Source organism: Pseudorca crassidens, chromosome 18 (genome assembly GCF_039906515.1).
Source record: "Pseudorca crassidens isolate mPseCra1 chromosome 18, mPseCra1.hap1, whole genome shotgun sequence".
Taxonomy (NCBI): Eukaryota; Metazoa; Chordata; class Mammalia; order Artiodactyla; family Delphinidae; genus Pseudorca; species Pseudorca crassidens.
The window spans coordinates 66,155,552-66,181,759 of record NC_090313.1 but is presented as its reverse complement, the minus strand read 5'-3'; the positions used below and the strand labels follow the sequence as shown (position 1 = coordinate 66,181,759).

The window sequence follows — 26,208 nt, the reverse complement described above, 5'->3', positions numbered from 1 at the left end:
TTTTATCTTCTCTCTTCCTTCCTTTTCTCTCTCAGCCTCCCTCTCTCCCTTCTTTTAACCATTGAGTAGACAGCAGATATGTGACGTGCAGGTAAGAATCATACCTATCTAATTCATAATTTTATTCTAAGTATCTGGTACAATTTTTGGAACCTAGAATGTGCTTAATAAATATTTGTTGAATAAATAAATATGTCTATTAAGTCCTGCTATGAGCCAAACACTGCGATAGGCACCAAAGTTGCAAAAATCCTGTCCCATAGGGACCTGCAAAGATGTGTTTAGGGAAGCAGATAGGATTGGATCTATGATTATACAGAATGGGGTGCTTTTTCCTAAAGCAGGATCAGAGGCATTTACTCAGCTATAACTTAAAGTGGAAATGTTCATGCTCTAATGTTATTGTCATGGTCCCAGGAATGGGCGGGCTGAATTTACGCCCCTGAAATGAATTGATTTTTCTCCCTACTTTCTGAAATGAACACAGAAAATCCTTCACCTCCTGAAAATGAGGCCCCAAGGAAAGCTGAGTGACCAGCAAAGCTGATTGTTTTTTCCTTGGAGGTGCCCAGACACTTGGCTCCGTCACTTCATCACCAGCCAAGTTGGACTTCCTCTGCCTGGGGCAGTTTCCCAGCATCCTTTCCAGCATCACCTTCCAGAATGTTCTCATGGGTCCCCCCAGGCCTACCAGTTTAGGTCTTGGTTTAACTCACAGCAGCTGCCCGGCTTCCCTCTGTCACCCTCCTGCACTAGAGCTGAGTGAAGGAATATAGGCTCATGCTGGACCTTCTAAGTGATTTCCAGTGATTAGCACTTAAGTGTCAAAAGTTTGGAACCGTTCCAGATGATAGCCATGGAGGAGGCGGGAAATCATCACTGCTTTAAAGACTTTACCTTTGGCTAAATCTCAATGCGTATTCAACACCTTACCTCTAACCAGTCTCCCAAATCGCAGTCTCATCATAGTATCATCAATTACCTTTAAGCAATGACCAGAAACGCATCAAGCGTTAGGGGTCTCTTCCCAAACCGAGCAACAGATGCTGCCTTCTGCTCTCTGGGAGCACCTCGCAGGCCAGCCCGGCTCCCGCACAGCTCAGACGGCTGCAGCCCCTGGGCAAAGCCTTCGCTTGGTCTGCATGAAGCAGCCTCAAAAGTCCACGTAAGTCACAGGAGTCTTCTCACTTCTGACCAAAGGGATGCTCGTTTTATTCAATATCACAGCAGCTGAGAGCAGCTTCTCCTGTTACTGGCTGCAAAAGTAGAAGTTTCTCTGTGGACATCAGGAAAACTGGGTCACTCAGCTTCAGAAACACCCACTAACGCCAAGCTTGAGAAAGCTCAAAAAAGAAATTTTCTACTTTCGCTCCCATTTTGGCCCACTGACCCCGCCATAGCTTGCCAATCATTTTTTTTTTTCAAGTGCAGTTTGATTTGAGAAGAGAGAAAACACGAGTCAGGAGTCAAAGAGCTCAAGGAGACGTGTCCAAAGAGATGTGCAATGGTCATTGCTCAGATCAGAGGAGAAGAGATTTCTTCACTGGCCTGAAAATCTGGAAGAAACAGACTCTCATCTTCTCTGACACTGAGGTTCTGAGTTTTCCGAGTTTATGGTACTGTTCTTGAGAAGCCAAGAGCATAATTTCAAGGACAGGAAACATGATGGCTTCTCAATCAAATTAAATAGCAAAGTGAAATCAATAATTACTCAAATTTACTTGGCAAATTAGCAAGACAAATTAATTGAAACTCTACTTTTGATCATAAGGATAGAGTTAGAAAAGTCTTTGGTGGATGAAAATATCTCTGAGGCATGAATTAAATCAACTGGACAACCTGATGATAAAGCCTTTATGCTTAATGTACAAATCCCAACTTGCTGGCATGGAATATAAAGGAAGAATAGAGATTATCAGCAAATATTCATTAAAAGTGGTCCTGTACAAACAATGTGAATAATAACAGCAAACATCTACTGGGCTTTTATTCCGTGAAGATGCTGTGCTACACTATGTATTATTCTTATCACTTATACTGTTTTGTTCTCTTAAAAATTAATAAAGAGAACCATTATGGTTACCACTTGCACAGCACAAACCATTACTGTCCCTTTGTCCACAACCATGGACTTCATGACAGAAGGAGCACAGAGCACCAAAGTCTGACAAAAAATAGAGACTGAGATGCCTTTTCTCCTCTCAGCCTCATCTTCCACTTACAAATGTCACTACTTCTCAGTAAATCTGGTTCTGTAAAACTCTGAACACATCCGTGCTGGGCCGCAAGAAGCCAGTCCATACATGGTATTGCCTGACAGCAGCTATTCATTCAAGATGGGCACGTGACAAATTGGTCCAACTAGACCCAGGAGAGAGACTTTTATTCCATTACGGGGGGAGAAGCTCGCCCTCGCCTATTTGACGTGAACAAGGATGCTTAGAGACACAAGTGCCAAATGCAGTCCTCTTCCGACCAAGGGGAGAACTAGCCTCAGGATGAAGGACTTTGAGATGGACAACATCTTTGAGCCCCTGGCTCGGTCAAGTCTAAAGCTCACCTACAGGCTCTGGCCTGTAATAAGGGATCTTAAATGTCTTCTTTGTTTAAGCCAATTGGCATCAGATTTTCGTAACCTAAAGTTAAAGCCTCCTAATTTATATAAAACAAAATGAATGAATGTTTGTTAAACTAAATTCCAGCAAGATACAAAAAATTAATTTTTCTATATAAATTAAGGCTTTTTTAAAAAAGTATGGTCGCTGACCACTTATACCTGAATCACCGGGGATCCTTGTTTGAAACACAAATGACAGAGGCATAATATCCAAGGCATAGAAACTAAAAATCTATCCTCTCAACCAGCCTACCTCTGATTCCAATGCTCAAGGTTGAGAACGACTGTCAAGGCAAGCTATACCATTTCAGTGGGGGAATTTAGACATTCATTACGCAGCGTGCCTTAAATTCTTGTTTCCCTGTTTTGAAAATGTGTGAATTCAAACCTGCCCCTGGCTTCCTCATAAATAAGTGTGATCTAAAGGTAAGCAGAGTAACAGTCTTTGATTTGTGAAAGTGGTTATTTTTGCAAAATTGCTTCAAGGCTCGGGACTTGATAAGATATGAAAATGCTTGAGAAATAATCAATAGCCTGATAAAACTGTTTTTGATGAATGTAAAACAAACTCTCCCCCAAGTGCCTTTCTAAGGAAAGCAGGCATTTAAAAAAGTAGACTCTATTAGGCTCCCACCACGTTATGTTACAACCACAAATGTAAGCTTTTTACGTAGTCCCTTCCTTGCCTAAACAGTACTCATACTTTTGGACTCAGTTTAAATGCTCTTTCCCTGGGAGGCCCTTCCTAGCCCCCCAAGGATTCCTACCCCCTCTGGTGCGTAATCAGGCTCCTTCCCGGCTCTTCTCCCTGACCTGCCTGCAACCTACCTCCCTGTCACCCTAAAACACGCCCACGTTCACTCTTTACCTACCGAAATCCTCTACAGCCTTGAGGGCTCAGCTAAAAATAATACCTCCTTAAGAAGCACCCAGGCGAGGTCAGGGCCCCCTGAATGGTGAAATAGCAACTAAATGAAACACCAACCGGGCTGCTTTGGGCTGCAAGCAAGAGAAGGCCTGCCTCAATCTTTACCCTGTAAGGAAATGAATTACTGTTGTGTCAGCAAGGCTGGAAATTCTAGGGATGCCGGCCCACAGGCTGGTTTCTCTGCCCGCCCCTGCCCTGCGGCCTGCTCCTTCCTGCTATTCCACCTTGTCAGGGGTGGCTGCCAGAGGGAGGGAGACCACGGCTTCTGATGCCTCTTCCTTAGGCATGTGATTCCATCTTTCTCAGAAGCCTCTGGAAACATCTCCAGTCTCACTCGCCCAAATGAGCTTAAGCTTTCCATGCTAGTGCTAAGAGGTGGGATGCCCAAGCTTAATTAATGGGGCTTTTCACACCTTATGTCGCAACATGACACAACAAGAAAATGGTAGTATTTACAAGGGATCCTAGGATAACTGGATGGGGCTGCTCGGTGCAAAGTCTTGGACTGTCCTATATCCTGACCGGCTGAAGGAATCGATAAATGAGCACAAATGGAATGAAGACATTTCTGGCACAACAGGGGGACGCTTTGCTTGAGGTCAGGGGTCGGAAACTACAGCTCCACTACCCATTTGTGTAAATAAAGTTTTATTGGGACACAGCCACACCCATTCATATGGGAACTGTCTTACCATGTACTTGGCCATATGGCTTGCACAGCGGAAAATATTCATGATCTGACTCTGGCTCTTTATAGAAACATTTGCCAAACTTTGGCTTAGACTGACCAACTAGAGTGGAATAATATTGGCAAGACAACCACAGTGCCCATTACAGTGCCTGACCCTTTATAACACACTTTCCATATATATATGTGTGTGTGTGTGTATATACACACACACATATATTTATATATTTAAGCATATGTGCCTTTCCTGTTAGTTTTTAAGTTCCATGAGGGGAATAAATAGTGTCTTTTAATTTATTTATTTATTTTTGGCTGTGTTGGGTCTTTGTTTCTGTGCGAGGGCTTTCTCTAGTTGTGGCGAGCGGGGGCCACTCTTCATCGCGGTGTGCAGGCCTCTCGCTATGGCGGCCTCTCTTGTTGCGGAGCACAGGCTCCAGACGCGCAGGCTCAGTAGTTGTGGCTCACGGGCCCAGCTGCTCCGCAATAGTGTCTTTTTAAATTCGTTCCTGATGCCATGTCCCCAGCACCTTGCACAAGGCCTGGCACATCGAAAGCACCCTATAAATATTCCTTTGCTGAATAATTGAATGAATGCACTCCTTAAATAATCTGCCAAAGTGGGAACAAAAGCAACGATGATTTCTTTTGGGATACGCTCTAAAGCAGCGGTCCCCAACCTTTTTGACACGAGGGGCTGGTTTCCTGAAAAATTTTCCTCGGATGGGGGGCGGGGAATGGTTCAGACGGTAATGTGAGCAACGGGGAGCGATGGAGAGCGGCAGATGAAGCTTCACTCACTGGCCTGCCGCCCACCTCCTGCTGTGCGGTCCGGTTCCTAACAGGCTGGGGACCCCTGCTCTAAAGACAGCAATCACAGCTCAGTAACGGCACGCCAAGAAGTTGACCCACATTCCACTATAAGGAGGCCGTGAACCTTAATCACATTAACACTGCCCAACCCTCGGGAGGAAAGATTCATCCACACGCTGTCTATGGAGAGGCGCACAAACAAGCTCAGGTTCTCAGAAGTGGCAGAGACGGTAAGACGGTACGGCCACGGCTACAGCGCGTACGCCACTAACACCGGGCTACAGAGTCATCCTTCCAGAGAACCTCACCCTCCCACGCACAGGGCGGCGCCCAACCCAGCCTAGGCTCTTCAAGTTTGCTCCGTAACCTCTGAGTTCACTCACTCCCTGAAGTTCAGCTCTCATCAGTGTTCCAGAGAACAGTAAAGACAGAAAACACAGGAAGTTCGGTGGGAGACGTGTGGTGACATCTCTATCCCACGGCTTCCCTTTAGGTCTTCTTTAGGAAGAAAAGATCACAGAGTCTGAAAAATTAATAGTAACCTGGAGAAACGGAACTCGATAAAGCCAAAATACTTCTTCAGGGGACCCAGAACTCATCTTATCTGTAGATAATGCCAGTTTTGATTTTTTTTCTCATCATCCAATCTAAGAGAAATTTAAAACTAAAAAGGCCAAAATTAAAACAACGCTGTAATTTTAAGGTTGCTAAAACGGCTTTAGTGAGTTTATAACATAAGAAAATTATCATCACTAGCAAAGAAAGAGGCAAGTGTTTTGTTTTTAACGTTAATTTTGACATTCAAATTTTTAATCCTCAGTGCTGAGAAGCTGTAAAATCCTGGGGTGCAGTAGCGAAAACAGGATCCGAGTTTCATTATAACCTGCTAATTAATATGGCAAAACACAACAGCAAGACACCAGCAAGAACAGGATTCTAACCAAGTTGAGGCCTGTGTGAAACAGCAGAGAATCCCTCAAATACCAGAGAAAGAAAAATGCCAAACGCTGTATTGCAATATCTCCCCTGGACACAGTTTGCTTTCCAGTAAAAAAAAAGGATAGGCTAGCGGTTAACTTTGTGCCAGCATTTTCCCCTTCTCTGCATTTACAACAATCACAAACCAATCTAGCCTTAGGACAGCTTCGCCTGCAATGAGGGAAGAATGGGCAGAGGGAAATCTCTTATTTTTTTATCCATGCAAATTGGGTGGTATTTCAGGCACCATCTCCTCTACCCAAAGAGCCAATAGTATTTTGAGGGAAGCAGGTGTTTGTCATCCATTGAGTCAACCAAAAATTGCTTCATTTTCAAATTCACAGACTTTTTATATGATATCACATCTGCCCATTTTTCTCAGTATCCAACAGAATTTTTTTCTTATAAGTTCTTTTATTTATTTATTTTTTGCTGCATCACGCGGCACGCGGGATATTAGTTCCCCGACCAGGGATGAACCCGCGCCCCCTGCGGTGGGAGCACGGAGTCTTAATCGCTGGACTGCCAGAGAAGTACCTTTTGTGTGTGTGTGATAAGTTCTAACAAAAATTTTTTAAATGAATTGGGATATAGTAATACTGCCGTTAGACCAGTTCCCTCGAAATTTTTCTACTTAGAGAGAAATATTTAATGTGAAAAGCAGACAGATGTTTAAGTTAGTAACTCACTACGCGCTCATTGTCAAAAACTTAATCTGTCTATCCATATATTAGGGAAAAATGTGTTGGCTATCATTTGGCGATAAGTGTTTTATGGGCTCATAATCTTCGGTCTAGTTAACACCAATTCTAGCAAAACATCCTAAGAAAATGATTCAGTCAAGAGAAGACTTACATTCATTAAACTACTCCTTACAATATGTTTACGTAACACCAACCGAGTAGACAAAATACCCAACTGGAAAGAAATAAGCAAGTGGTTAAGTAAATGTAGGTTTCTCAACCAACGGAAATATTAGCTGACCATTACAAATTAGAATGGTGCAAACCATGTCGTATTATGCAAAACATTTTTATAGGCTGCCACTAAGTAGAATACATTCTCCGCACAAGTGAGAGATAGCTCAGATTTTCTGATTAGGACACAGGAAAAATCATGAGCCCTTCATCAAGGTGTGAACTGTGGCCTACTTGATCACAGACCCTGCTTCCTGGGTCTCTATGGTCCCCTGACGAGCTTTCTTCATCCCTCCCCTGTGCTTTGCTGAACTGTAATCCTTGCCTGCCAGATGGTCCACAGGGTCACTTTAAGACCCAGCTCCATTCCCATCTCTTTCACAAAGCTGTGTATTACCCTGGAGTGAAAGTGCTTTAGATTCCTTAGCACTGACTGTCATCTTCTTGATCATAGTACTTGCTTTATCTTCTCCAATAGACAGTGAAGTCCACAGAGAGAGTTACTTTTAGTGCATGAAATGACTCAAATATATGATTTTGAATGAATGAATGAATGAATATTAACTCCTCATAGCAAGGACCATTTCTTTTCTTTGTATCTATAGTACTTCCCACAGTACAGGCCAACAGTAGATTATACATAGCTCTTTACTAAACAGTTGAACAAATGAATGTATGTGTATTGTTACACGTGACTGCTGGCTCCAATCCTGGGATGCGTTTTTCTTCCCCATCCCTTTTCCACCTTCTCCTTCTATGAAAGATCAGAGAAGCTTCTCTTCTAAAAGGAGTACTATGCATGAAGAGAACTTACCCAGGTCAAACTGGCCAGAAATGTAGCCACAAGTCTGCCGGACCTCCTCACTGTCCCAGCCCAGGGGGTACAGGGCACAGCCAGCACCGATCAACAGGCCTGCAAAGAGAAAAGACAACGGGACTTTAGCAATGCCCCTCTGCAGCCCTAGATAAAGGTACAAGGGAGAAGAAATCAATATAGGCAATGTGACAATGGAACATGGGGTCTGCTTTTGGGAAAGCACCAGCCAAGCTCCCTTTAGTGACCTAAGTTCAGTTTAATTCCAAGAACAATTCCAAGTCTGCTTAAAAGGGGGTGGGAGGTGGGAAGAACAACCTTGACAGACAGCTCAGTTTGGTTCCAACTTCCCCTTTTAAAGCATTAAAAGCCTTGCAAATCCTGTTTAGGGAGTACAATCCAGAAGCCCTTTTAATCACTCTTGTAAAAAGCCAACCCATTCCACCCTCAATCCATGTAAACAAGTAATTCGAGAGCCAGCAAAAGGGCCTCATGGGTTATGCATCATCATTCATTAGATTGCTTTTTCCAATTTAAGAATCAAAATAGAATGTATCAGCATCATCAAATTTTTTTTTTTTGTGGTACGCGGGCCTCTCACTGTTGTGGCCTCTCCCATTGCGGAGCACAGGCTCCGGACGCGCAGGCTCAGCGGCCATGGCTCACGGGCCCAGCCGCTCCGCGGCATGTGGGATCTTCCTGGACCGGGGCACGAACCCGCGTCCCCTGCATCGGCAGGCGGACTCTCAACCACTGCGCCACCAGGGAAGCCCACATCATCAAATTTTACCAGGGGCAGAGACAGCATAAAGATTTTCATGAACCACTTGAGCACACTGATTGAACTCGTGGACCATGCTATGGTTACCATGCTCCCTTGAGAAGTTGAGAATCACCAAGTGTCCACGCATCTTGGAAACACTCAAGAACACAGACGCTAACTGTGACTTCAGTTCTTCTTGCAGCGAAGACCAAAAGGTTTGATGAGTGAACTAAAGCAAGTGACGGTTTTATTTTAAGTTAAGGTATCACGGCAGCTCACCCTGAGCAGACAGCTTTCGATTGGTGAGTCTTTAGTTTTACATCAAAACCTATCAATAATATGGTTTTATGAGAAGCTGAATGAGACTGAAGCACTGACCAATCAAATCTGAGGGCTAATCTGAAAGTATCATCTTGTCACATCAGTCAGCGAGTATTAACATCACCCGTAAATCCACAAGTGTGCTGAGCCAGTGGGACCAATGCATACACAGTCTGACTGTCTGCAGGATTGTGGGTTAAGAGGCACTAAATAACGGAGGCCCCTAAATTAGAAAACCTGTTAATGTGGTAATGTATAGGCCGAACAACAGTGTCCCCAAAGGCATCTAAGGGAGATCTTCAGTATTTCTGGATTGAGTCTCTTCCTGTCCCCCTTTGGCTTCTCCCCTGCCCCTGGTGGATGACTTGAGTAGGTGTAACCTGTACAAACTGTTTCCTCACAGGCATCTAAGGAGGAGCTGCTTTCTACCCCACTCCCCCAGCCTCTATGCCAGCTGTGTGGGGAGACATCCCCCAGAAACAGACACGTTTCCCACCCTGTTGCCCCTCCCTCTGATCCATCCCTTAGACCCCAGTAAAACGAGCATCTAATGCAGAAGGGCTGTGATCCAAGGGAATTGCCTGCAAAGAATCACTGCAGCTGCAATCACAAATTCCAGGATCCCTGTATGCAACTGTGTAAATATGAATTGTATTGAGGCCAAAGAATAATTCGAAAAGCAATGGTACGAGGTTTGCTGACTAAGCAAATATCCCAGTGACCAGTTTCCTTAGGCATTTTGCCCTAGGATAAAAGTTATAGCATTCTGAAGACAATTCCAAACTAGCGTTATCCACCATCAGGTAAAGAGAGAATGAATGAGGATGCCAGAGTTTGTGTAAACTGAATTCCATGAATGTTGACTAAATAACATGGCATCATTTCCATGCTACTCAGTTCTTAAATTAATAAGTAACACCACCTTTTGAGATCTGGTGAGCAATTTTTAAATGATGACACACGCAGAAAGGCCGTTAGGTATAAAATGTTCAAGGGTAAGTAAAATGAAAAACAGTACAATTTAAAGCATCAGTATTCCCTCTATCTGATAGGCAAACAAATGATAAAGTCTCAATTGCTAATGTTCTTACAGTATGGCAGAAAAATATGTGTCATGTGTTCATGAAAGGAGCTGCTTTTTTTTGGTTTTGTTTTCTGTTTTGTTTTTGTTTTTATCAGAATTTATTCTTAACTTCTGAAAAGAATTGCTTTTATTTACCGTTACCCAATGCCGGTTGTTGTGTTTATATGAATTTCTTTTTAATTTTATTTATTTATTTAATACAGCAGGTTCTTATTAGTTATCTCTTTTATACATATTAGTGTATATATTTCAATCCCAATCTCCCAATGCATTCCCCTCCCCGCCCAAGAAGCCGCTTTCGTCCAGTATAAGGATCCCAGCATTTTGCGAGACTAAACAGAGAGGAACTTTTAAGTGCCTGTTATGGAGCAAACAGGCCTGTGAGTCTCTAAGTGGTACAACGCTTGGTAGTCAGGGTTCTTCTGTGTAATAGAATATTGGGCTGTCTTTGTAACAGTACGAAATATGGAGTCAACCATATAAATTAGAAATAATTTTATACATAGGAAATCTGTGTCAGGTGTAAGAATTAAAAAAAGAAAAATACCATGAGCATATGTTCACATTAAAAAAGTATTCAGCGGAGGGCAACTAGCTTATCTGGATTTTAGTATTCATATTTATGTAGCCGTTGTTTTGTCATCTGCTAATGTTTGCTAACAGTAAAGATACTGCAGATTCTGAAGATGTGGGGAACATTTCTGGGAGAAAAGTGCATGTTGCAAACTCCTCAGGCTAAGTGATTGTTGCAGTGATTAGGTTCCGTAGGTGAATATCTGGCTTGCCCACTACCTCGCTACTATTATACATTAAGGTGAAAGCAAGTCTCGGGCCAAATTCAGCCAACTACGAAACAACTGTTGACTAGCAGGCTGGCACAAAAAGCGATCATACGACCAATACTCTAAACTCAGTGAAACCCTCCCCCAACTCCATCAGACAGTCACTCTAACAAATACCTTCAAAACACAATAACTACAACAATTATTCAGATAGCAGGATCAGGGACACTTCAGGTCAGATGACACAGGATCTTCCAGTTGATGGAATGGGAGAGGGTGCAGGAGTCGAGTTCTAGACCTGCCCTGCCCCACGCAGTAGCCACGAGCTACACGTAGCTATTTAAGTTAGGGATTTCCCTGCCGCTCCAAGTGGTTAAGACTGGTGCTTTCACTGCCAGGGCCTGGGTTCGATCCCTGGTTGGGGAACTTGGATCCTGTAAGCCATGCGGTGCAGCAAAAGAAAAAGAAAATTAAGTTAATTAAAATTAAATAAAAATAAAATTCAGTTCTTCAATGGCACTAGCCACATTTCAAATGCCTAGTAACCACATGGCGCTAGCGGCTACCATACTAGACAGTGCAAATACAGACCATTTTCATAATCACAGAAAGTGCGATTGGAGAGAGCTGCTCTAGACCTAAGACACCACTTCAAGAGGATGGGAAAAAACCTGCCACTCTAAAATGTCCCTTTGGAATGTGGATTATTTCTAACTAAAAACAATCAAGGCCCAAAAGATTCAGGAAGAAAGTTTGACCTTCCCCTTAACTGCCTAAAAGAATGTAGACAGAGGGCCCGTTCCAGGAATAGAGCTATCACCAGAGATATTTGCAAAGAATACGGGCAAGTGTGGTGGAGGAAACTCTACACAGGGATTAAAGATCAGAGTTCACTCTATGTCCCACTCTCTCTGCCCAGCCCAGTAAACATTTATTTACCAAACACTTGCTTCTCCATCTCCATGTAAATTGCCTTCTTCCCCTCTGAAGCCCCAAAGGACTAACCCCCAACATTCTCTTTGTCTTAGCTGAAGATGGTATTTCAAGTCAGTGAGGTTTTGCCATTTCAGGGAATCAATCACTCAGTTTTTCCTGAGTCTCTCCCCATGTACACATGTTATTAAACGTTTGTTTGATTTTCCTCCTCTTAATCTATCTCATGTCAAGTCAATTTAATTCTTAGGCCAGACAGAAGAACCTAGAAGGGTAACGGAAAATTTCTTCCCCCCCCCCCGCCGGCCCCCGACACTGGGCTGGCCAGATTCTTACACCTATGCCTGACACTGCCTGTTAACAATCAAAATCATCCTTACTCTTTTAGATTCTCCCTTTGTGGGTGGGGGTGATGGGTGGCTAGAAGCCAGGAAACTACATTTCAAAAACTCTCCTGCTAGCAGAAGTTCTGGCTCATAGTCTGTCAATGAACAGGTAAAAGGGAGGAATAAACCATATTCCCCATTGGCAGCTGCAGCTAGGTGACATGCTCTTCTGCAGACAGTAGACATGATATTTGGGGTGTGACTTCCTGGCATCCCTCTCAGCCTCAGCTCTCTAAGGGCAGATCATCAGCTGTCCTCACCTTTTTTTTTGGATAATTTTTGATTTTTTTTAAAAAAAATATTTATTTTTGGTTGTGTTGGGTCTTCGTTGCTGTGCACGGGCTTTCTCTAGTTGCGGCGAGCGGGGGCTACTTTTTGCTATGGTGCGTGGGCTTCTCATTGTGGTGGCTTCTCTTGTTGCACAGCACAGGATCTAGGAACGCGGGCTTCAGTAGTTCTGGCACGCGGACTCAGTAGTTGTGGCTCACGGGCTCTAGAGTGCAGGGTCAGTAGTTGTGGTGCACGGGCTCTGGGCATGTGGGATCTTCCCGGACCAGAGCTCGAACCCATGGCCCCTGCACTGGCAGGTGGATTCCTAACCACTGCCCCACCAGGGAAGTCCTGCCCTCACTTTTGATCCCTGCACTTCCTGAGCTCCTGAATTCTTCAAAGCAGCTTCTCTGACCTCCACTTCCCCAGACCTCCTAGTAGGTCTGTGAAACTTTAAATCCCTGGGTTACATTCCCTGCTGCCTGAAATACCTAGAGTGGTTTCTTTTATTGGCCAATCCCTGGCTGGTACGTGCCCTACTTGTGCAAGGGCAGAGGGGCTGATACGAATCTTTCTATCTGTCCATTACTTAAACATCCATTTTCTCAATTAAAAATGGTCTCAAATACAATTTATGCCAATTACTAAACCTCGGGGTAAGTATAGTGATATTAAAAGGCTTTGTGTTAACTGCCTCTGTGGTGTGATCTCTGGTTAGGGAACTTATGCTAATTAACTTCTAGAGTGTGGATTTCAAAAGAGGATACATCAAATGTTAACTAACTGCCTTAATATTGGCATCAACTAGAATTGTATCGTCTATACTGAGTTACTAATATTGTAAAGTTAGAGAAAATTAGGATTGGCATATATGCACTACCATGTGTAAAACAGATAGCTAGCGGTAACCTACTGTATAGCCCAGGGAGCTCAGCCAGGTGCTCTGTGGTGAGCTAGGTGGGTGGGATGGGGGTGGAGGTGGGGGAGCGGAGAGGGAGGTCCAAGAGGGAGGGGATATATGTGTACACATAGCTAATTCATATCTTTGTACAGCAGAAACTAACACAACATTATAAAGCAATTATACTCCAAAAAAAAAAAAAACCACCATAAAAATGAGAACATCATTTTAATGGAAGAAATCTGGCATTGTTCAGTTTTAACAGTGTTAAGTCTTAGACCATGTTGTGGAAATCAATGTTTGATGGAAACATAGTTTGAAAATCCCTGAATTAGATACCACTTAGATATGATACTGTGTGCTGAAATGAGGCTCAGAAAATATTCAGGAATGTGAAGTGGTTGCCCAAATGAAATCTTCGGGACTTAATGAGTTTTTATGGCTCTAGCTGACTAATTTGCTCCTGGGGAGTAAACGGTTCAATTAAAATCTCTGGCTCACAAACTTTTATATTATCTACGTGGATTTTCTCTGTTACATTTATAAACCCTGTGGTTACCCCATGGGGCTTAATTATGTGGTATTTTAACCAAATTCCCATTTCACTGCCATTACAGACATCATGAAAAAAAGTCACACTCTGTGAAAATCTGTGCATATAGGAATGGAAGTGAGGCAAGATGCTGTGAATCGGAGGAAACAACCTGAGGAAGGTGGTAACAGAGGTGGGTGGTTGGAGGAGATGTGAACTCATTGGCAGCTACAGGCTCATTTGCAATTAAGAAGAAGTCTATTCTTGCAATCCTAAAGACTTTGCAACTTTTAAAGGGTCATGCGTCAATCACAAATTAGTGTAAATTAGTTCAGTCTTTAGTTTTCACAGGGCACCTCGCTGGAATCAGTTATAGGACATCATAGACTATTGGAAAGGTCACTGTGTAGGAAGTCTTGGGGATTTATCCACTTTAACCTGAGTCCTCTAGGGTTTTGGCCTCACCCTGTTCAAGCTAACTAAAATGTCTGAAGAGCCAGGTCAGTGGAATGACCTCGAAGGAGAAGCCAGTGTTAATGGAGAAGAAAGAGTCCGGATAAATGCAGAAAGGTGGATGCTGGGAGCTGCGCTGTGATGCTGTATTATCCAAGGGGTCTGCCTTTAGCCCCATATGGGCTCCTGGGCCTAAATCTTAGGACACACTCTGCCTGCCCGTAAACTGCCTTGGGGAGAGAGAGGGTCCCAGTGGAAACGCTATGCATTTTCGCACCACGCTGGAGATACCTGCCATGATACTAATTATTTTTTAGAATTTGAGTGTGAAGTCTGAAGTTTGTAAAGAGCTCCGTGGTCAAAGTAAGAACCCGAGGCTGGGAATTTTCCCTTCTGCAAACCATTTTCTATTCAGTCGGTACTTCGCACTCAGCCAACGGAATATTAACATAACAATTCAGCTCCTGCCAAGAAGGCAAAGCAAACCTCCAGTTAGCCAATGCCAGTCGCTCCCCACAGGTGGTAAGAATAGAGTCCTCGTGTTAAACTCATAAAGTCTAATTTTTTTTCCAGGCCACTCTTGAAAGATTTTATGTGACCTCACTTTTTTTCCATGACTATCGCTCCAATCGTTTCCACGGTTTATTATTTTTTTAAATAGCCTGACTTTCCCCACCTATTGCCCCTGGAGTGGTCACACAAGCCTTTCCCATCAATTCATCTTTTATGTTTTTTGGATACTTTTATCCATCCTCCAGTTCCTTTATCTTCCTTTCTGCGGCAAGCGCCGAGGGAAATTGTTTTCTTTACTTTTCTCATGAAAGCTGCTCGGTCTCGTAGCCCGTTATCTGGACTTTTCTTTGGAAGAGGCTGGCGTATCTCCAAGTCACCACATGTTAATTTATGTACATGATATTCATCCATTTTCAGCCCTCGATAACCGTCCTTTTACAAAATGGAACAGCAAAATAAAGCCAGTAGTGGGGAGGGCACGAGGGCAAGGGCCAGTATTATAACTCTTCGGACTTTGAATGCACAACGAGAAGGAAACTACTGAAGTATTCTAGAAGAAGGAGGCTTGGTTAGGCTCTTGTAAGCCGTACCTCCTTTCACAGTGCTTTCTGAAAACTGAGGCACTGAGGATGCAGGAGGCTTGTCCAAGGACACAGAGCCCAAATCAACCCCAGGGCCCCCGGGGCCCAGCCCACGGCTCTTTTCCACCTATCGTGATCCCGATGCTTGGACATAAGTCCACACCAAGCTCACACACTCTCTGCCCACAACCTGAGTTCAGGCCACACGTGTTGGATTTGAACAACATGGTGTTTTCCTACGTCAGATTTTTCACCGGCAAGTCCACATTTCTTGACTCTTGAATAACTGAAAGATATGCCCATCCTGGGCCTACATCCAGCTGGCTGAAGCCAGGTCGTGGCGGTCCCATTAAATGGCTCAGGCACCCTGGCCAGTTCCCGAAGGCATATCTGACTGGGGACCACTGGTTCTCTGAATATGTCTCAAACGACCTCATCTCTGAAGGTTGAATCGCTCCTCTCTCACTGAGACACTTTCATTCCTTACTTACCCACACTCAGACCCCACGAACATACTAGCTGTTAAAGTCTAGCAGCCTCAGCAGGCGGCTTGCCCTGGCCACCCCAGCAGTGAGCTACAGGTTCCACTCCCTCCTGTGAGCTCCTACTGGGATGAGCTCTGTACCATTTATTTGGGGTTTACCACCTTGCACTGTAGTTATTTAAGTATCATGTTTCCTGAAAGGCCAGAAACTCTACTGTATGCTTATTTGCATCCAACTCACTGGTTCATGATATTGGTTAAATACTAAACAGCAGTGATTCAGTATTTACAAAAGCTTCAAAATAATTATATAATAGTTATCTAATAGTTAAAAGATGATATTAAATTGCAGTGATACTATTTATTCAGAATTTACAAAAGCTTTAAAATAATTATATAATAGTTATCTAATAGATAACAGACAATATTAAATTGTAGTGATACTATTTTTTTCTTTTTTTTTTTTTTGCGGTACGCGGGCCTCTCACTGTTGTGGCCTCTCCCGTTGCGGAGCACAGGCTCCGGACACGCAGGCGCAGCGGCCATGGCTCACGGGTCCAGCCGCTCCGCGGCACGTGGGATCCTCCCGGACCGGGGCACGAACCCGTGTTCCCTGCATCGGCAGGCGGACTCTCAACCACTGTGCCACCAGGGAAGCCCAGTAGTGATACTATTTATTCAGTATTTACAAAAGCTTCAAAATAATTATACAATAGCTATCTAATAGATAATAGATAATTGCCTTTATTTAGCAGAGGAGGAAATTAAAGCTTCGAGAAGCAGGTTCTTACTCATGTAGCTACGAAACGGTAGATCCAGGCTCTTACTTTTAGGCCAGTCTGAGCTAATTCTCCTCACCAACACCTTCTAATGACGCCCAGACCCCAAAGTGTTTGTGGTCCCGGCTCCGACCTCACCTCCCGTGTTCACATGTGTGTTGAACCCTGCGTATAAATGGAGAAGTAGGGATGGAGTAAAAGATCAGGAGAGATTTCAAGTCACCAATTCTCTACCACTGACTCTGCTTTAGCGACAGGGAGCATTTCTGCTGCTGCCTGCTACCGAAGACAAGGGACAGGCTCCTGCGAACCCTACAGATTCCCCCTTCCCTGGATGCTGGTGAGGGAGAACCCGGATGTGAGTTTCAGCACACAACGAGCTCTGTCCACAAAGAGCACGTTGAGGCATCAAGATGAGAAATGGATTCTCCCTCGTGAGAAGTTTAGCCAAGGAAAGCATATCTTATCATAACGCTAAAACATAATAAAGAAACATGACCACTTCTGAACTATCAAAAATACTTTTACAAATCACAATAAAACTATTTCTTTGCTAAAAACATCCTGCAGAAGAGAATATTCTTCAGGTTCTCTTAAAATATTTTCCAAAATGGCTCCTCGATTCTCACGCCTTCCCCTTTTCCAGTTCATGCAGCAGGAGACGCAAAAGACGTCAGGCGCCAGAATACCTGCTCCTTAGCTCAGGGTGAAAAATCACAAGCTGATTTCAGCCAGGAGTGACGTGTCCTCTTTGCTCTTTCTAGAGTCCTAAGCAACCATTGGTAGAAAAATTAAAGTTGCTTCAAACAGTGCAATGTGGGGGAGATTTTGTAATTCCTATGCGACAGTTTTCTGGTAAATTACATCTGCTCCAAAGCAACATCTCTCTAACCCTAGTAATTAAGAGCACCTCATTTCCACTGTTTCACCTCTTTAGGTCTCCACTTTTCTTACCTGTAAAATGGGGGTGGGAGGGACCTCCTTCTCAGGGTTATTGCAAGGATCAAATGAGGTAGTGTATGTAAAGAGATGGGCACAATGCTCACAGTACGAGTTCAATGAATGGTCTCTACTGCTAAGCTTTGGACTTTGAGCTGATGTAGGGGAGGGTGGTAGATTTGGTTCAAGCCAATGTGTGCTTATACTTCTCTCAGAGAAGGTCCTCTTCTTAGACAGAACGCAGAGAGGGTACCAGCAAGGATGTTCGTGGAACCGAGTCAGGAACACTTGCCCTGGCAGTCCTATCAGCTGTGCAAACCTCAGTAAGCACGAATGAAACAGCCACAGCCTGATGGCCCTCACGCTGGGGCGAAGGATCCGCACACGACTCTAAGGAGAATAATACTTTCATCTGTTGTGGTTTCTGGTTTTTTCTTTTTACTTTTAAAGGCACTGTGACCTTTCTGTGAGGCAGACCGAGCCAGAACTGATGTCCCCACGTGGTTAGGATGGAGTCACAGATGAGAGCGGAGATCTGAGGGTCCCCAGGGGGATCATCAGAGGCGCTGTAAACTCAGGGCCCCGGACTCCTGCTTCTATGCTTTGGTTCACTGCCTCCACTCTGAGGCTGCTGGGAAGGGAGCTGGCAAGGCTGAGTGCTGCAGCTCCAGCTCTGAAACAAAAGAAACTCTAAGTTTCACGGACCCTAAGGTGTCCCGTGTTACACCAGAGGAAAAGAAAGACACAGTCCCACATTTCCAGAGGAGTGTGGTTTCGGACCGTGCTTCTCAGACTTGACCTGTACACAGAACAGCTGGGGGGCTTGTTAAAGTGCAGATTCTGGTTCTGCAGTGTGAGGGCAGGGCTGGGTCTCCTGCATTTTGAACCAGCTCCCGGTGAGACCCAGGCTGCTGTCTACGCCACACTTTGAGCAGCGAGGGTCCAGTGGGAATAGTGCAGGCTTTGAGGGTGATCACGTCAGGTTTGAATCCTGACACCACCTTACCAGCTGTGTGACTTCGAACAGCATGCTTTTGACTTCCCTGAACCCAGATTTTCATCTACAAAAGAGACCTAATGGTGCCCATATCTTTAGCATTGTTATTAGAAATAAATAAAAGGCTTAATAAAGGTGCCCAGTTCAGGGCTTGGCATAAGACAAGAGCTCAGTAAATGGTATCAATAGTTGTGTATCAGTATTAATAATAATATTGCATCACGGGAGTTGCAAACATTTCATTCTGTTTTACCTGCTGATTTCCAATTCTTCGTTACCAGCTCCAGATAATTACCGGTTTAAAACAAACCCCAAAACAAAAACTCCCTAAGAAAAGCAGAGGGCTCTGCCTTACTGCTTGCTTACATCTTCTGAATAAATATATTTTCTAAGACCACAAAATAAATATATTTTCTAAGAACTAAGACCACAGCTCTACAGCGAAGGATTATGACATTCCTTCTTTGTTCCCTCCAACATTATATTATGAAAAATTTCAAACTTACGGCGAAGTTGGAAGCATTGTTATCGTGAGCACCCGGATACCCACCATCTAGGTTTTATGATTAACAGGTTTTTAAAATTAGCTTTATCACCTGTCTTTCCATTTTTCCTTTCCTCTATCGATCCATCAAGACATCTGTTTTGCGGGGAGGGGGATTAGGGAGATGCTTGTCACAGTTTTTCAGCATCAGGACATGTGAAGTTTCTTTTCATTATTCATGCTCCACCCTCTTTATTTCCCCTTGGCCCAATGGTCTGCACAGACCTATGAGGTACACGCAAAAGTTAGACCCCAGGGAGGGAGGGAGACGCAAGAGGGAAGAGATATGGGAACATATGTATATGTATAACTGATTCACTTGGTTATAAAGCAGAAACTAACACACCATTGTAAAGCAATTATACTCCAATAAAGATGTAAAAAATAAAAATAAAATTGCAAATATCCCCCCCAAATAAATAAATACTTGCTTATTAATTTCTACCAAAAAACAAAACAAAAAACAAAAGTTAGACCCCAAACCCACAACTGTCACAACATTGTATCCCTAAGCTAAGGCCTGATGGCACTAAGTGGGGACCCATCAACCTAGAAGTAACTTATATACAAATCTAAAGCAAGGAATACCTCTAAGCTTTCCACATTTCTCAAATAACCACCCTATGACCTAAAATGGGATCAGCGTGCTTCTGCTGTCTGGCCCAGAAATACCAGTAAGACCTTCAAGAGACATTTCACCAAACCCAGAATGCCAACAACATAAAGAGTTCCAGCCCAGCCCAGCCACGCAGCTCAGTTTCCAGTGGACACATTTTCTCTCAAGGATGACTGCTGTTTTGTACAAAATGAATCACTCCCAATACTCCATAAATAAGAAAAAAAGGAGGCACAGAATCATCACGCTGCAACATAAAAGCTTTCTAGGAACAAGGCTAGGCTCCAACAATATCCTGTTAGAAAAGTCTGACCAAATCCTGAAAACAAAAACCAGACACACAAAAACACCCAGGTGTAAGTAAATTTATACTGCGAGCCTGAACACATTCCACCCCCTGCCTTGGACATGCAACGTCAATTCCAAAGCAGACTCTGGTCTGGTCCGTGCATGCTGTTTAACTGTGGTTACTTACCCTCACTCAGCTAGATATTCAAGAGCTGCACTGCCAGGAACAAGGCCTTTGGAGTCCGAGAGTCCTGTATTCAAATACTGAGTGTGCTACTTAATAGATACTGATGGAGGAGGTCTCTTAAATTTGAGCCTCGAGAATTTCACCTCTAAAATGTATGTACCAGTTTTTCTTTACAGAGCTGTGGAGGGGATTAGATAAAATGTCCCAGCAGAGTGCAGAGCATATAGAAGCAGTTTTGCTCTTATGAAATAAGGAAGAAAGAGAAGGGAAAAGCCATAAACACTTTTTAAAGTTTAATTTGTACGAGAGCGGCTTATGAGAACACAGTACCCCAGCACCAGGATGCTTTGCTTACGGGACAGGTTTGCAGAACTTCCGCTGGGATTGCAGGGCAGGTGACGCCACGTGTCCGAAGCCTCACAGAGAACACATCATGACACATCGCATCATAAGCTGGAATGCCATCCCCAGCCACCTCCGAGCCTTCCCCTGACGTGCCTACCGAGCTTTGCTTTGATTCCTCCTGAATCACTCACTCCCAGTTTCCTTACCCTCAGGCCTGTAGAGTGATTTGCCCTGGGTGTGGGAAATCACACTGCTGTCCATCTGACTGTGTAATTCTCCCAGAGGCCCTGGCTGAGCTGACACCAGTGACATCGGTGAAGGGACTGAGGGCCCAGCAGTATACAGGCAGAGTTGCCTGGAAAAGAGGCCCCTGCAATACACCATCTCCTGCAAGAATCAGAGTAGATTTGGGGGTTGTGTCCTGTTTGAATGGAGACAACAGTGAAACCAAGCTGCCCCAGTTCTGCGTGGATCCTGTGAGGAACTATGCTGTTTACTGCATTAAGACACAACGAAGCTATGCATCTGGGGACTCAGGGAAGGGGGCTGGCTGAGTCGGGAACTATTAGAGTATCAGTAACAAAATTCCTTTGGAAGAAATAAGGGGAAGGATTGTGGGTTGGGGAGAAAGGGACCAGAGAATGAATCTTTTCATAGGGCTGCAAAAAACATTAACGTGTTGATTTTATTTATAGCCAAAGAGTCTGGAGAAAGGACATGGCTAGGTTTTAACTCAAGCACGGTCCTGACTTGGAAGAAGCCTGTCGCAGAGAAAGGGCAGATGGCTTGGGAGCCAGAGGCCCTTCAGTGTGGAGCCAGGCTCTGCCCTGGTTGACGGCTGATGTTCATATGTGAAAGGGGAGGGCGCCCTGCAGATCACTCGGGAAAAGCACACAGAGAGGGCAATATCTCCCTCCCTGTTTCTGATATCCTAATATCATAAAGTTACCCAAGGCAGTGGAGAACTCAGGTAGAGGAGTCTTCTAAAAGAGTGATGAGACGCCTGGGGCTTTCACTTCAGCTTTCCTACGATAAATTCCATTTTAAAAACCTGTTTCAGTTCTAAGACAACAAGATTTAGGAGGAAGCGTAAAACCTCTCGTCCCACTAGTGTCTTTAACCAATACATCAAGTGCCCAAGGATGGACGGATTCTGTGTTCCAAACCTTATTCATTCATTTCTACTGGACTTAACAAAAAAGTATCAGGGTAAGACGTGATTTATCTTCCTATTTATTTCTAAGGTCCTTAAGTATTTCATCAGGGACCCCATGACAACACTACAGTAGAATGTCGGGCACATTTTTAAAAAGTAGTAAACTCTACAGGTGATGAAATGAACGGTGAGTGAAAGGCTTTCTACAAGTTGACATCGCGGAGGCCTCTGTGCAGTCTGCAGCCCGCCACGGTGAGCCACTTGAGGCCTCAAAGCTTCGGCAGATGGGAAGAGTGATTAAAGTACTTCTGAAAATGTAATGCAGAGGCTATCGAATGAAAATCCTGTGTAGTACTGAAAACAAGCCAATAATGCCCCGACAGGCCGCTTTTTCTTTGAGTTCTAGATATTCTGATGGCAGAGATATTCCTTATACTTGGCTTCCGAACAAAGAAATTAAAGCATGAGGCTGCCTGGATTTTTATCTTGACAAACTACCGTCGCAGAGGCTAGACATAAATCTAGGTTTTTACAACTGATGCTGAGGCCACAGTGAGAATCCGATACGGCACAGGTTTCACAAGGACAGCTACAGTATCGCGGGATGACTCAGAGCACAGCCTTGGAAGTCTGACCAGTTCTCTCTTGGCTTCGGGATCCTGAATAACTCCCTTGCCTTTCTCTCGAGCATGTTTCCTCATTAGTAAAATAGGAATAAAATCCATATCATTGAGCTGTTTATAAATAAGGACTATTTTATATACATATGCACACACACATATACATACATGCATACATACATGCGTGTGCATATGCCCACATATACACAAACTCTATATATGATTGTATATATCTAGATTATATTATTATTTGAATATATACAAATTCTATATGCACATATATATCTTTTGACTAGAATATATAAGACACTTGTAACAGGTTTCTACTAACTTTCTGGCTTAGCATATATACTATTCTCACTACTTATAGACTCATAAGGCACGTTTTTCACCACTAAAAAATGAGAGATTATGAAGATACCGTAAGATCACTGATGGATGCCAACCACGAGATGGTACAGGTGGCTGATGCATGTAAAACAGACAGTTCTTGAAAGATAATTTTTCCTTCATCCACCGTCTGAGACATCAGGAAAGAAAAACCGCATCTATTTTCTTCAGGTCTTTTTAAAATACCATCAATTCCACTAAAAAACAGTAAAGCCATCTGGAATAGCTGACAGACAATTTGGAAGCAACGTCTTCAAGACAGCTATAATGATTTTTCCTTTTCTGTTTTCCTTCCCTCTTGAAATGTCAAGGATAACTGAAACTTTTTACTTTTCCATCTGTGATTTACTGACCGGTCCCAAACAAATTTCGAAAGGACTCGAGAATTTGTTTCCAGTCAGTCCAATGCTGGTTTTTAAAATTTTAATTCGATTTTTAAAGTACCATATTTTGTCATGTGTTTTTTCGATATTTAAAAATATTTTAAAACATACATTGAAATGTGATCACAAAGGTCTTTCACAATGAGAAAAAAATACTCTAAGTGCTTAAAATACTATCGTAAGCAGTCACAAAGAAATCACTGGGATCTTTTTCAAATAGGTTATCCTAAGAAACTTATTAAAATAAATGAAAAGGGCTTCCCTGGTGGCGCAGTGGTTGAGAGTCCGCCTGCCGATGCAGGGGACACGGGTTCGTGCCCCGGTCCGGGAAGATCCCACATGCCGCGGAGTGGCTGGGCCCGTGAGCCATGGCCGCTGAGCCTGTGCTCCGCAACGGGAGAGGCCAAAACAGTGAGAGGCCCGCGTACCGCAAAAAAAAAAGAAATAAGTCCCAAATGGATAAATGCTGCTTCTCACATAGCAAAACTAGCAGAAGATAGAGTCAGGAATTCTCATTCTTACCCTGCTGATCTAGCTAGCTACCTGAAAATGAGTTTTACACAGAGACTTTAAAACTGAACACCAGATGTATCCCCAAGGTCTAATAAGATATATTTAGAAATATATTTCTATATATTGTATATATTTGGTAGAGAAAACAATACGAATTGATGTCTGCTTCATTAATTGAGCTGGTGGGCTTTTGGGTCTGTGCAAAGCATGGTGCTTATACTGTGGAAAAATTAAAAACCTGAAGAAGGTCCATTCATTCTAGCATCTGCAAGAAAGAGAAGTAACACAGAAATCTTTCAAGCTTGTACTTGTGTGATGCTAGCAGCAAAACCAACAGTTAACATAGAAATCAGTTAATTTGGGATGGGAAACAAGAGAAGGTGGTCTTTGAAAGATGAATGGGGTTTTGATAAGTAGATGGCGTCATGCCAGGTGAAGAAAGGGGGCCTGGAGATGGACAGGTACAAGGCAGGCTTGAGGAAAATGAAACTAGACTAAGTTAGGAACCAAGGGAGTAGAGGAGAGTAATGGCCAAGTGGTTGGCATGTGGTCAGTGACCCTTGAGGAGGTTGGTAACTCTGGGCCAAGGAAGTTGATCTTTATTCTGTCAGCAAAAGGACCTTAATGTTTGTGAACTGGGTTCTCAAATGTAAGCACTGAAAGGGACCCTCCAGATGACCTAATCTAGTGCTTCTGAAAATATGCCATCAGAATATTCCTTAGGACCAAGAGAAGTGAATTTCATACCTTACAGAGTCAAGTGACCTACTTGAATCAGTCCTCCTCTGAAATAGGCCTTTTTTTTCGACTTGAGAAATTACTGTGGGATTTTCCGTTCTATTCCACAGATAGCCTTATTTTTGTGTGCAAAAATGCTTCCTCCAAAATGGAGTTGGAGTAAAGTGGATGCTCCCATAAGATATTTGGGGTTCATCCTGTGGCTTCACATATGCATAGCAAAGCACCCTTTTCTCTCTTTTTAAAAAATTTTTATTTTATACTGGAGTGTAGTCGATTAACAATGTTGTGTTAGTTTCAGGTGTACAGCAAAGTGATTCATCTATCCATATACACGTATCTATTCTTTTTCAAATTCTTTTCCCACTGAGGTTGTTACAGAGTACTGAGCAGAGTTCCCTGTGCTATACAGTAGGTCCTTGTTGATTATCTATTTTAAATATAGCAGTGCGTACATGTCAATCCCAAAGACCTTTTCTCTTTCAGTGTACATAGGCAGAGCTCAGTTTTAGAAGAATCTATGAATCCAGGCTGCAGCTCAAAAAGATGAAGTGACAGTAAAGGAATCAGAAATGAAATGCTCAGAGTCATAGCTGGTAAAGGAGTCAGAAATGAAACGCTCAGAGTCATAGCTGGTAAAGGAATCAGAAATGAAATGACATCTTCTGGCCCTCTGTTCAAAGCTTGTTCTGCAACATCACATTGTCACACAAAGAAGTACCAGTGCTGATGGGCACAGGGCACATCACATTCACAAAGGTTCAGAGGTCACCTAGTGCTACCCCATGAGTGAGAGGGAGACTTCTCCAGTTGGTCCCATGGACCCCATCACGCCCCACCATGCCAGCCACCGCTCCCCACAGGCTGCAAACAGAACAGTCTCTGGTGAGGTGAAAGAGATGATTTAGACGAGGCTTCCTCCAAGGGAACTATTTCCAACATCGAAATTTCCAGCTTATTTAGGAAGGGAGAACAGAGCCTCAGATAAATGCCTCCCTTCCCAAGTGGAACCGAGTAGCTGCTAATCAAAGGTTGTCAAGCATGATTTGTACCACTCAGGGCTTCATGGAAGGCACAAAAAGAAAGACCATAACACCATGTTTATCTCCTTCTCATTGCTGGTTCTGGCAATAGTATTAGAGTCAAGGCAGGCTGAGTCAAAACAATTTTCTAAAAATATGGATCAGCTGAGACCATTTAAAGCCTCCTTTTATGGAGTTAACGTTAGGACTTTCCCCTCGGGCTGTTTTGTGTATTCTTGCCCAGAGCCTGCTCCTCCAGCAGCATCTAGCCGTCTAGAATACACAATTCTTTCTCCTTGCCAGGGGATCCCAGCCTCCCAAAGACTGATGAGCGAGTCTGCATCCTTCCCAGGAGCCTGCGCAACTATTCCAGAGGGCTCCGTCGTTCAGGGTGGGATGTGGTCTAAGCCTCCGTCTGAGTTTCCGGTGAGGAATAATTGGTTTTGTTGGTGGGACTGGCAGCGAATCTGTTTCAATCCTTCCAAGGATGAGCTTCTACTTTCCCAATTTTTGTGAAAGGAGAGACTTCGACTCTAGAGGGTGAACTGAATGCCATGATATTATATGGACGTTCAATTTTAGGGGGAAACAAAAGCAACCCCTTATCTGTATCAAGCTTTTCACCGAACTCTGTTTTTTGTTTTTTTAATAAATTTACTTATTTATGGCTGCACTGGGTCTTCGTTGCTGCGCACGGGCTTTCTCTAGTTGCGGCGAACGGGGGCTGCTCTTCGTTACGCAGGCTTCTCACTGCGGTGGCTTCTCTTGTTGTGGAGCACGGGCTCTAGGCGCAAGGGCTTCAGTAGTTGTGGCTCGCGGGCTCTAGAGCACAGAGCTCAGCAGTTGTGGCACACGGGCTTAGATGCTCCGTGGCACGTGGGATCTTCCCAGACCAGGGCTCGAACCTCTGTCCCCTGCATCGGCAGGAGGATTCTT

The 26,208-nt window shown here is 43.7% G+C and overlaps 1 protein-coding gene across 4 annotated transcripts in view; it reads right to left on the bottom strand.

Moving 5' to 3' along the window:
* Window positions 1-26,208, bottom strand: part of LHFPL6 (LHFPL tetraspan subfamily member 6) — a 255,490-nt gene that overhangs the window by 21,357 nt on the left and 207,925 nt on the right. For all 4 annotated transcript variants that reach the window (XM_067713204.1, XM_067713203.1, XM_067713205.1 and 1 more), the window contains one exon: window positions 7,753-7,851. In XM_067713204.1, the coding sequence (XP_067569305.1) occupies window positions 7,753-7,851 (99 nt within the window). The remainder of the gene's footprint in view (window positions 1-7,752; window positions 7,852-26,208) is intronic.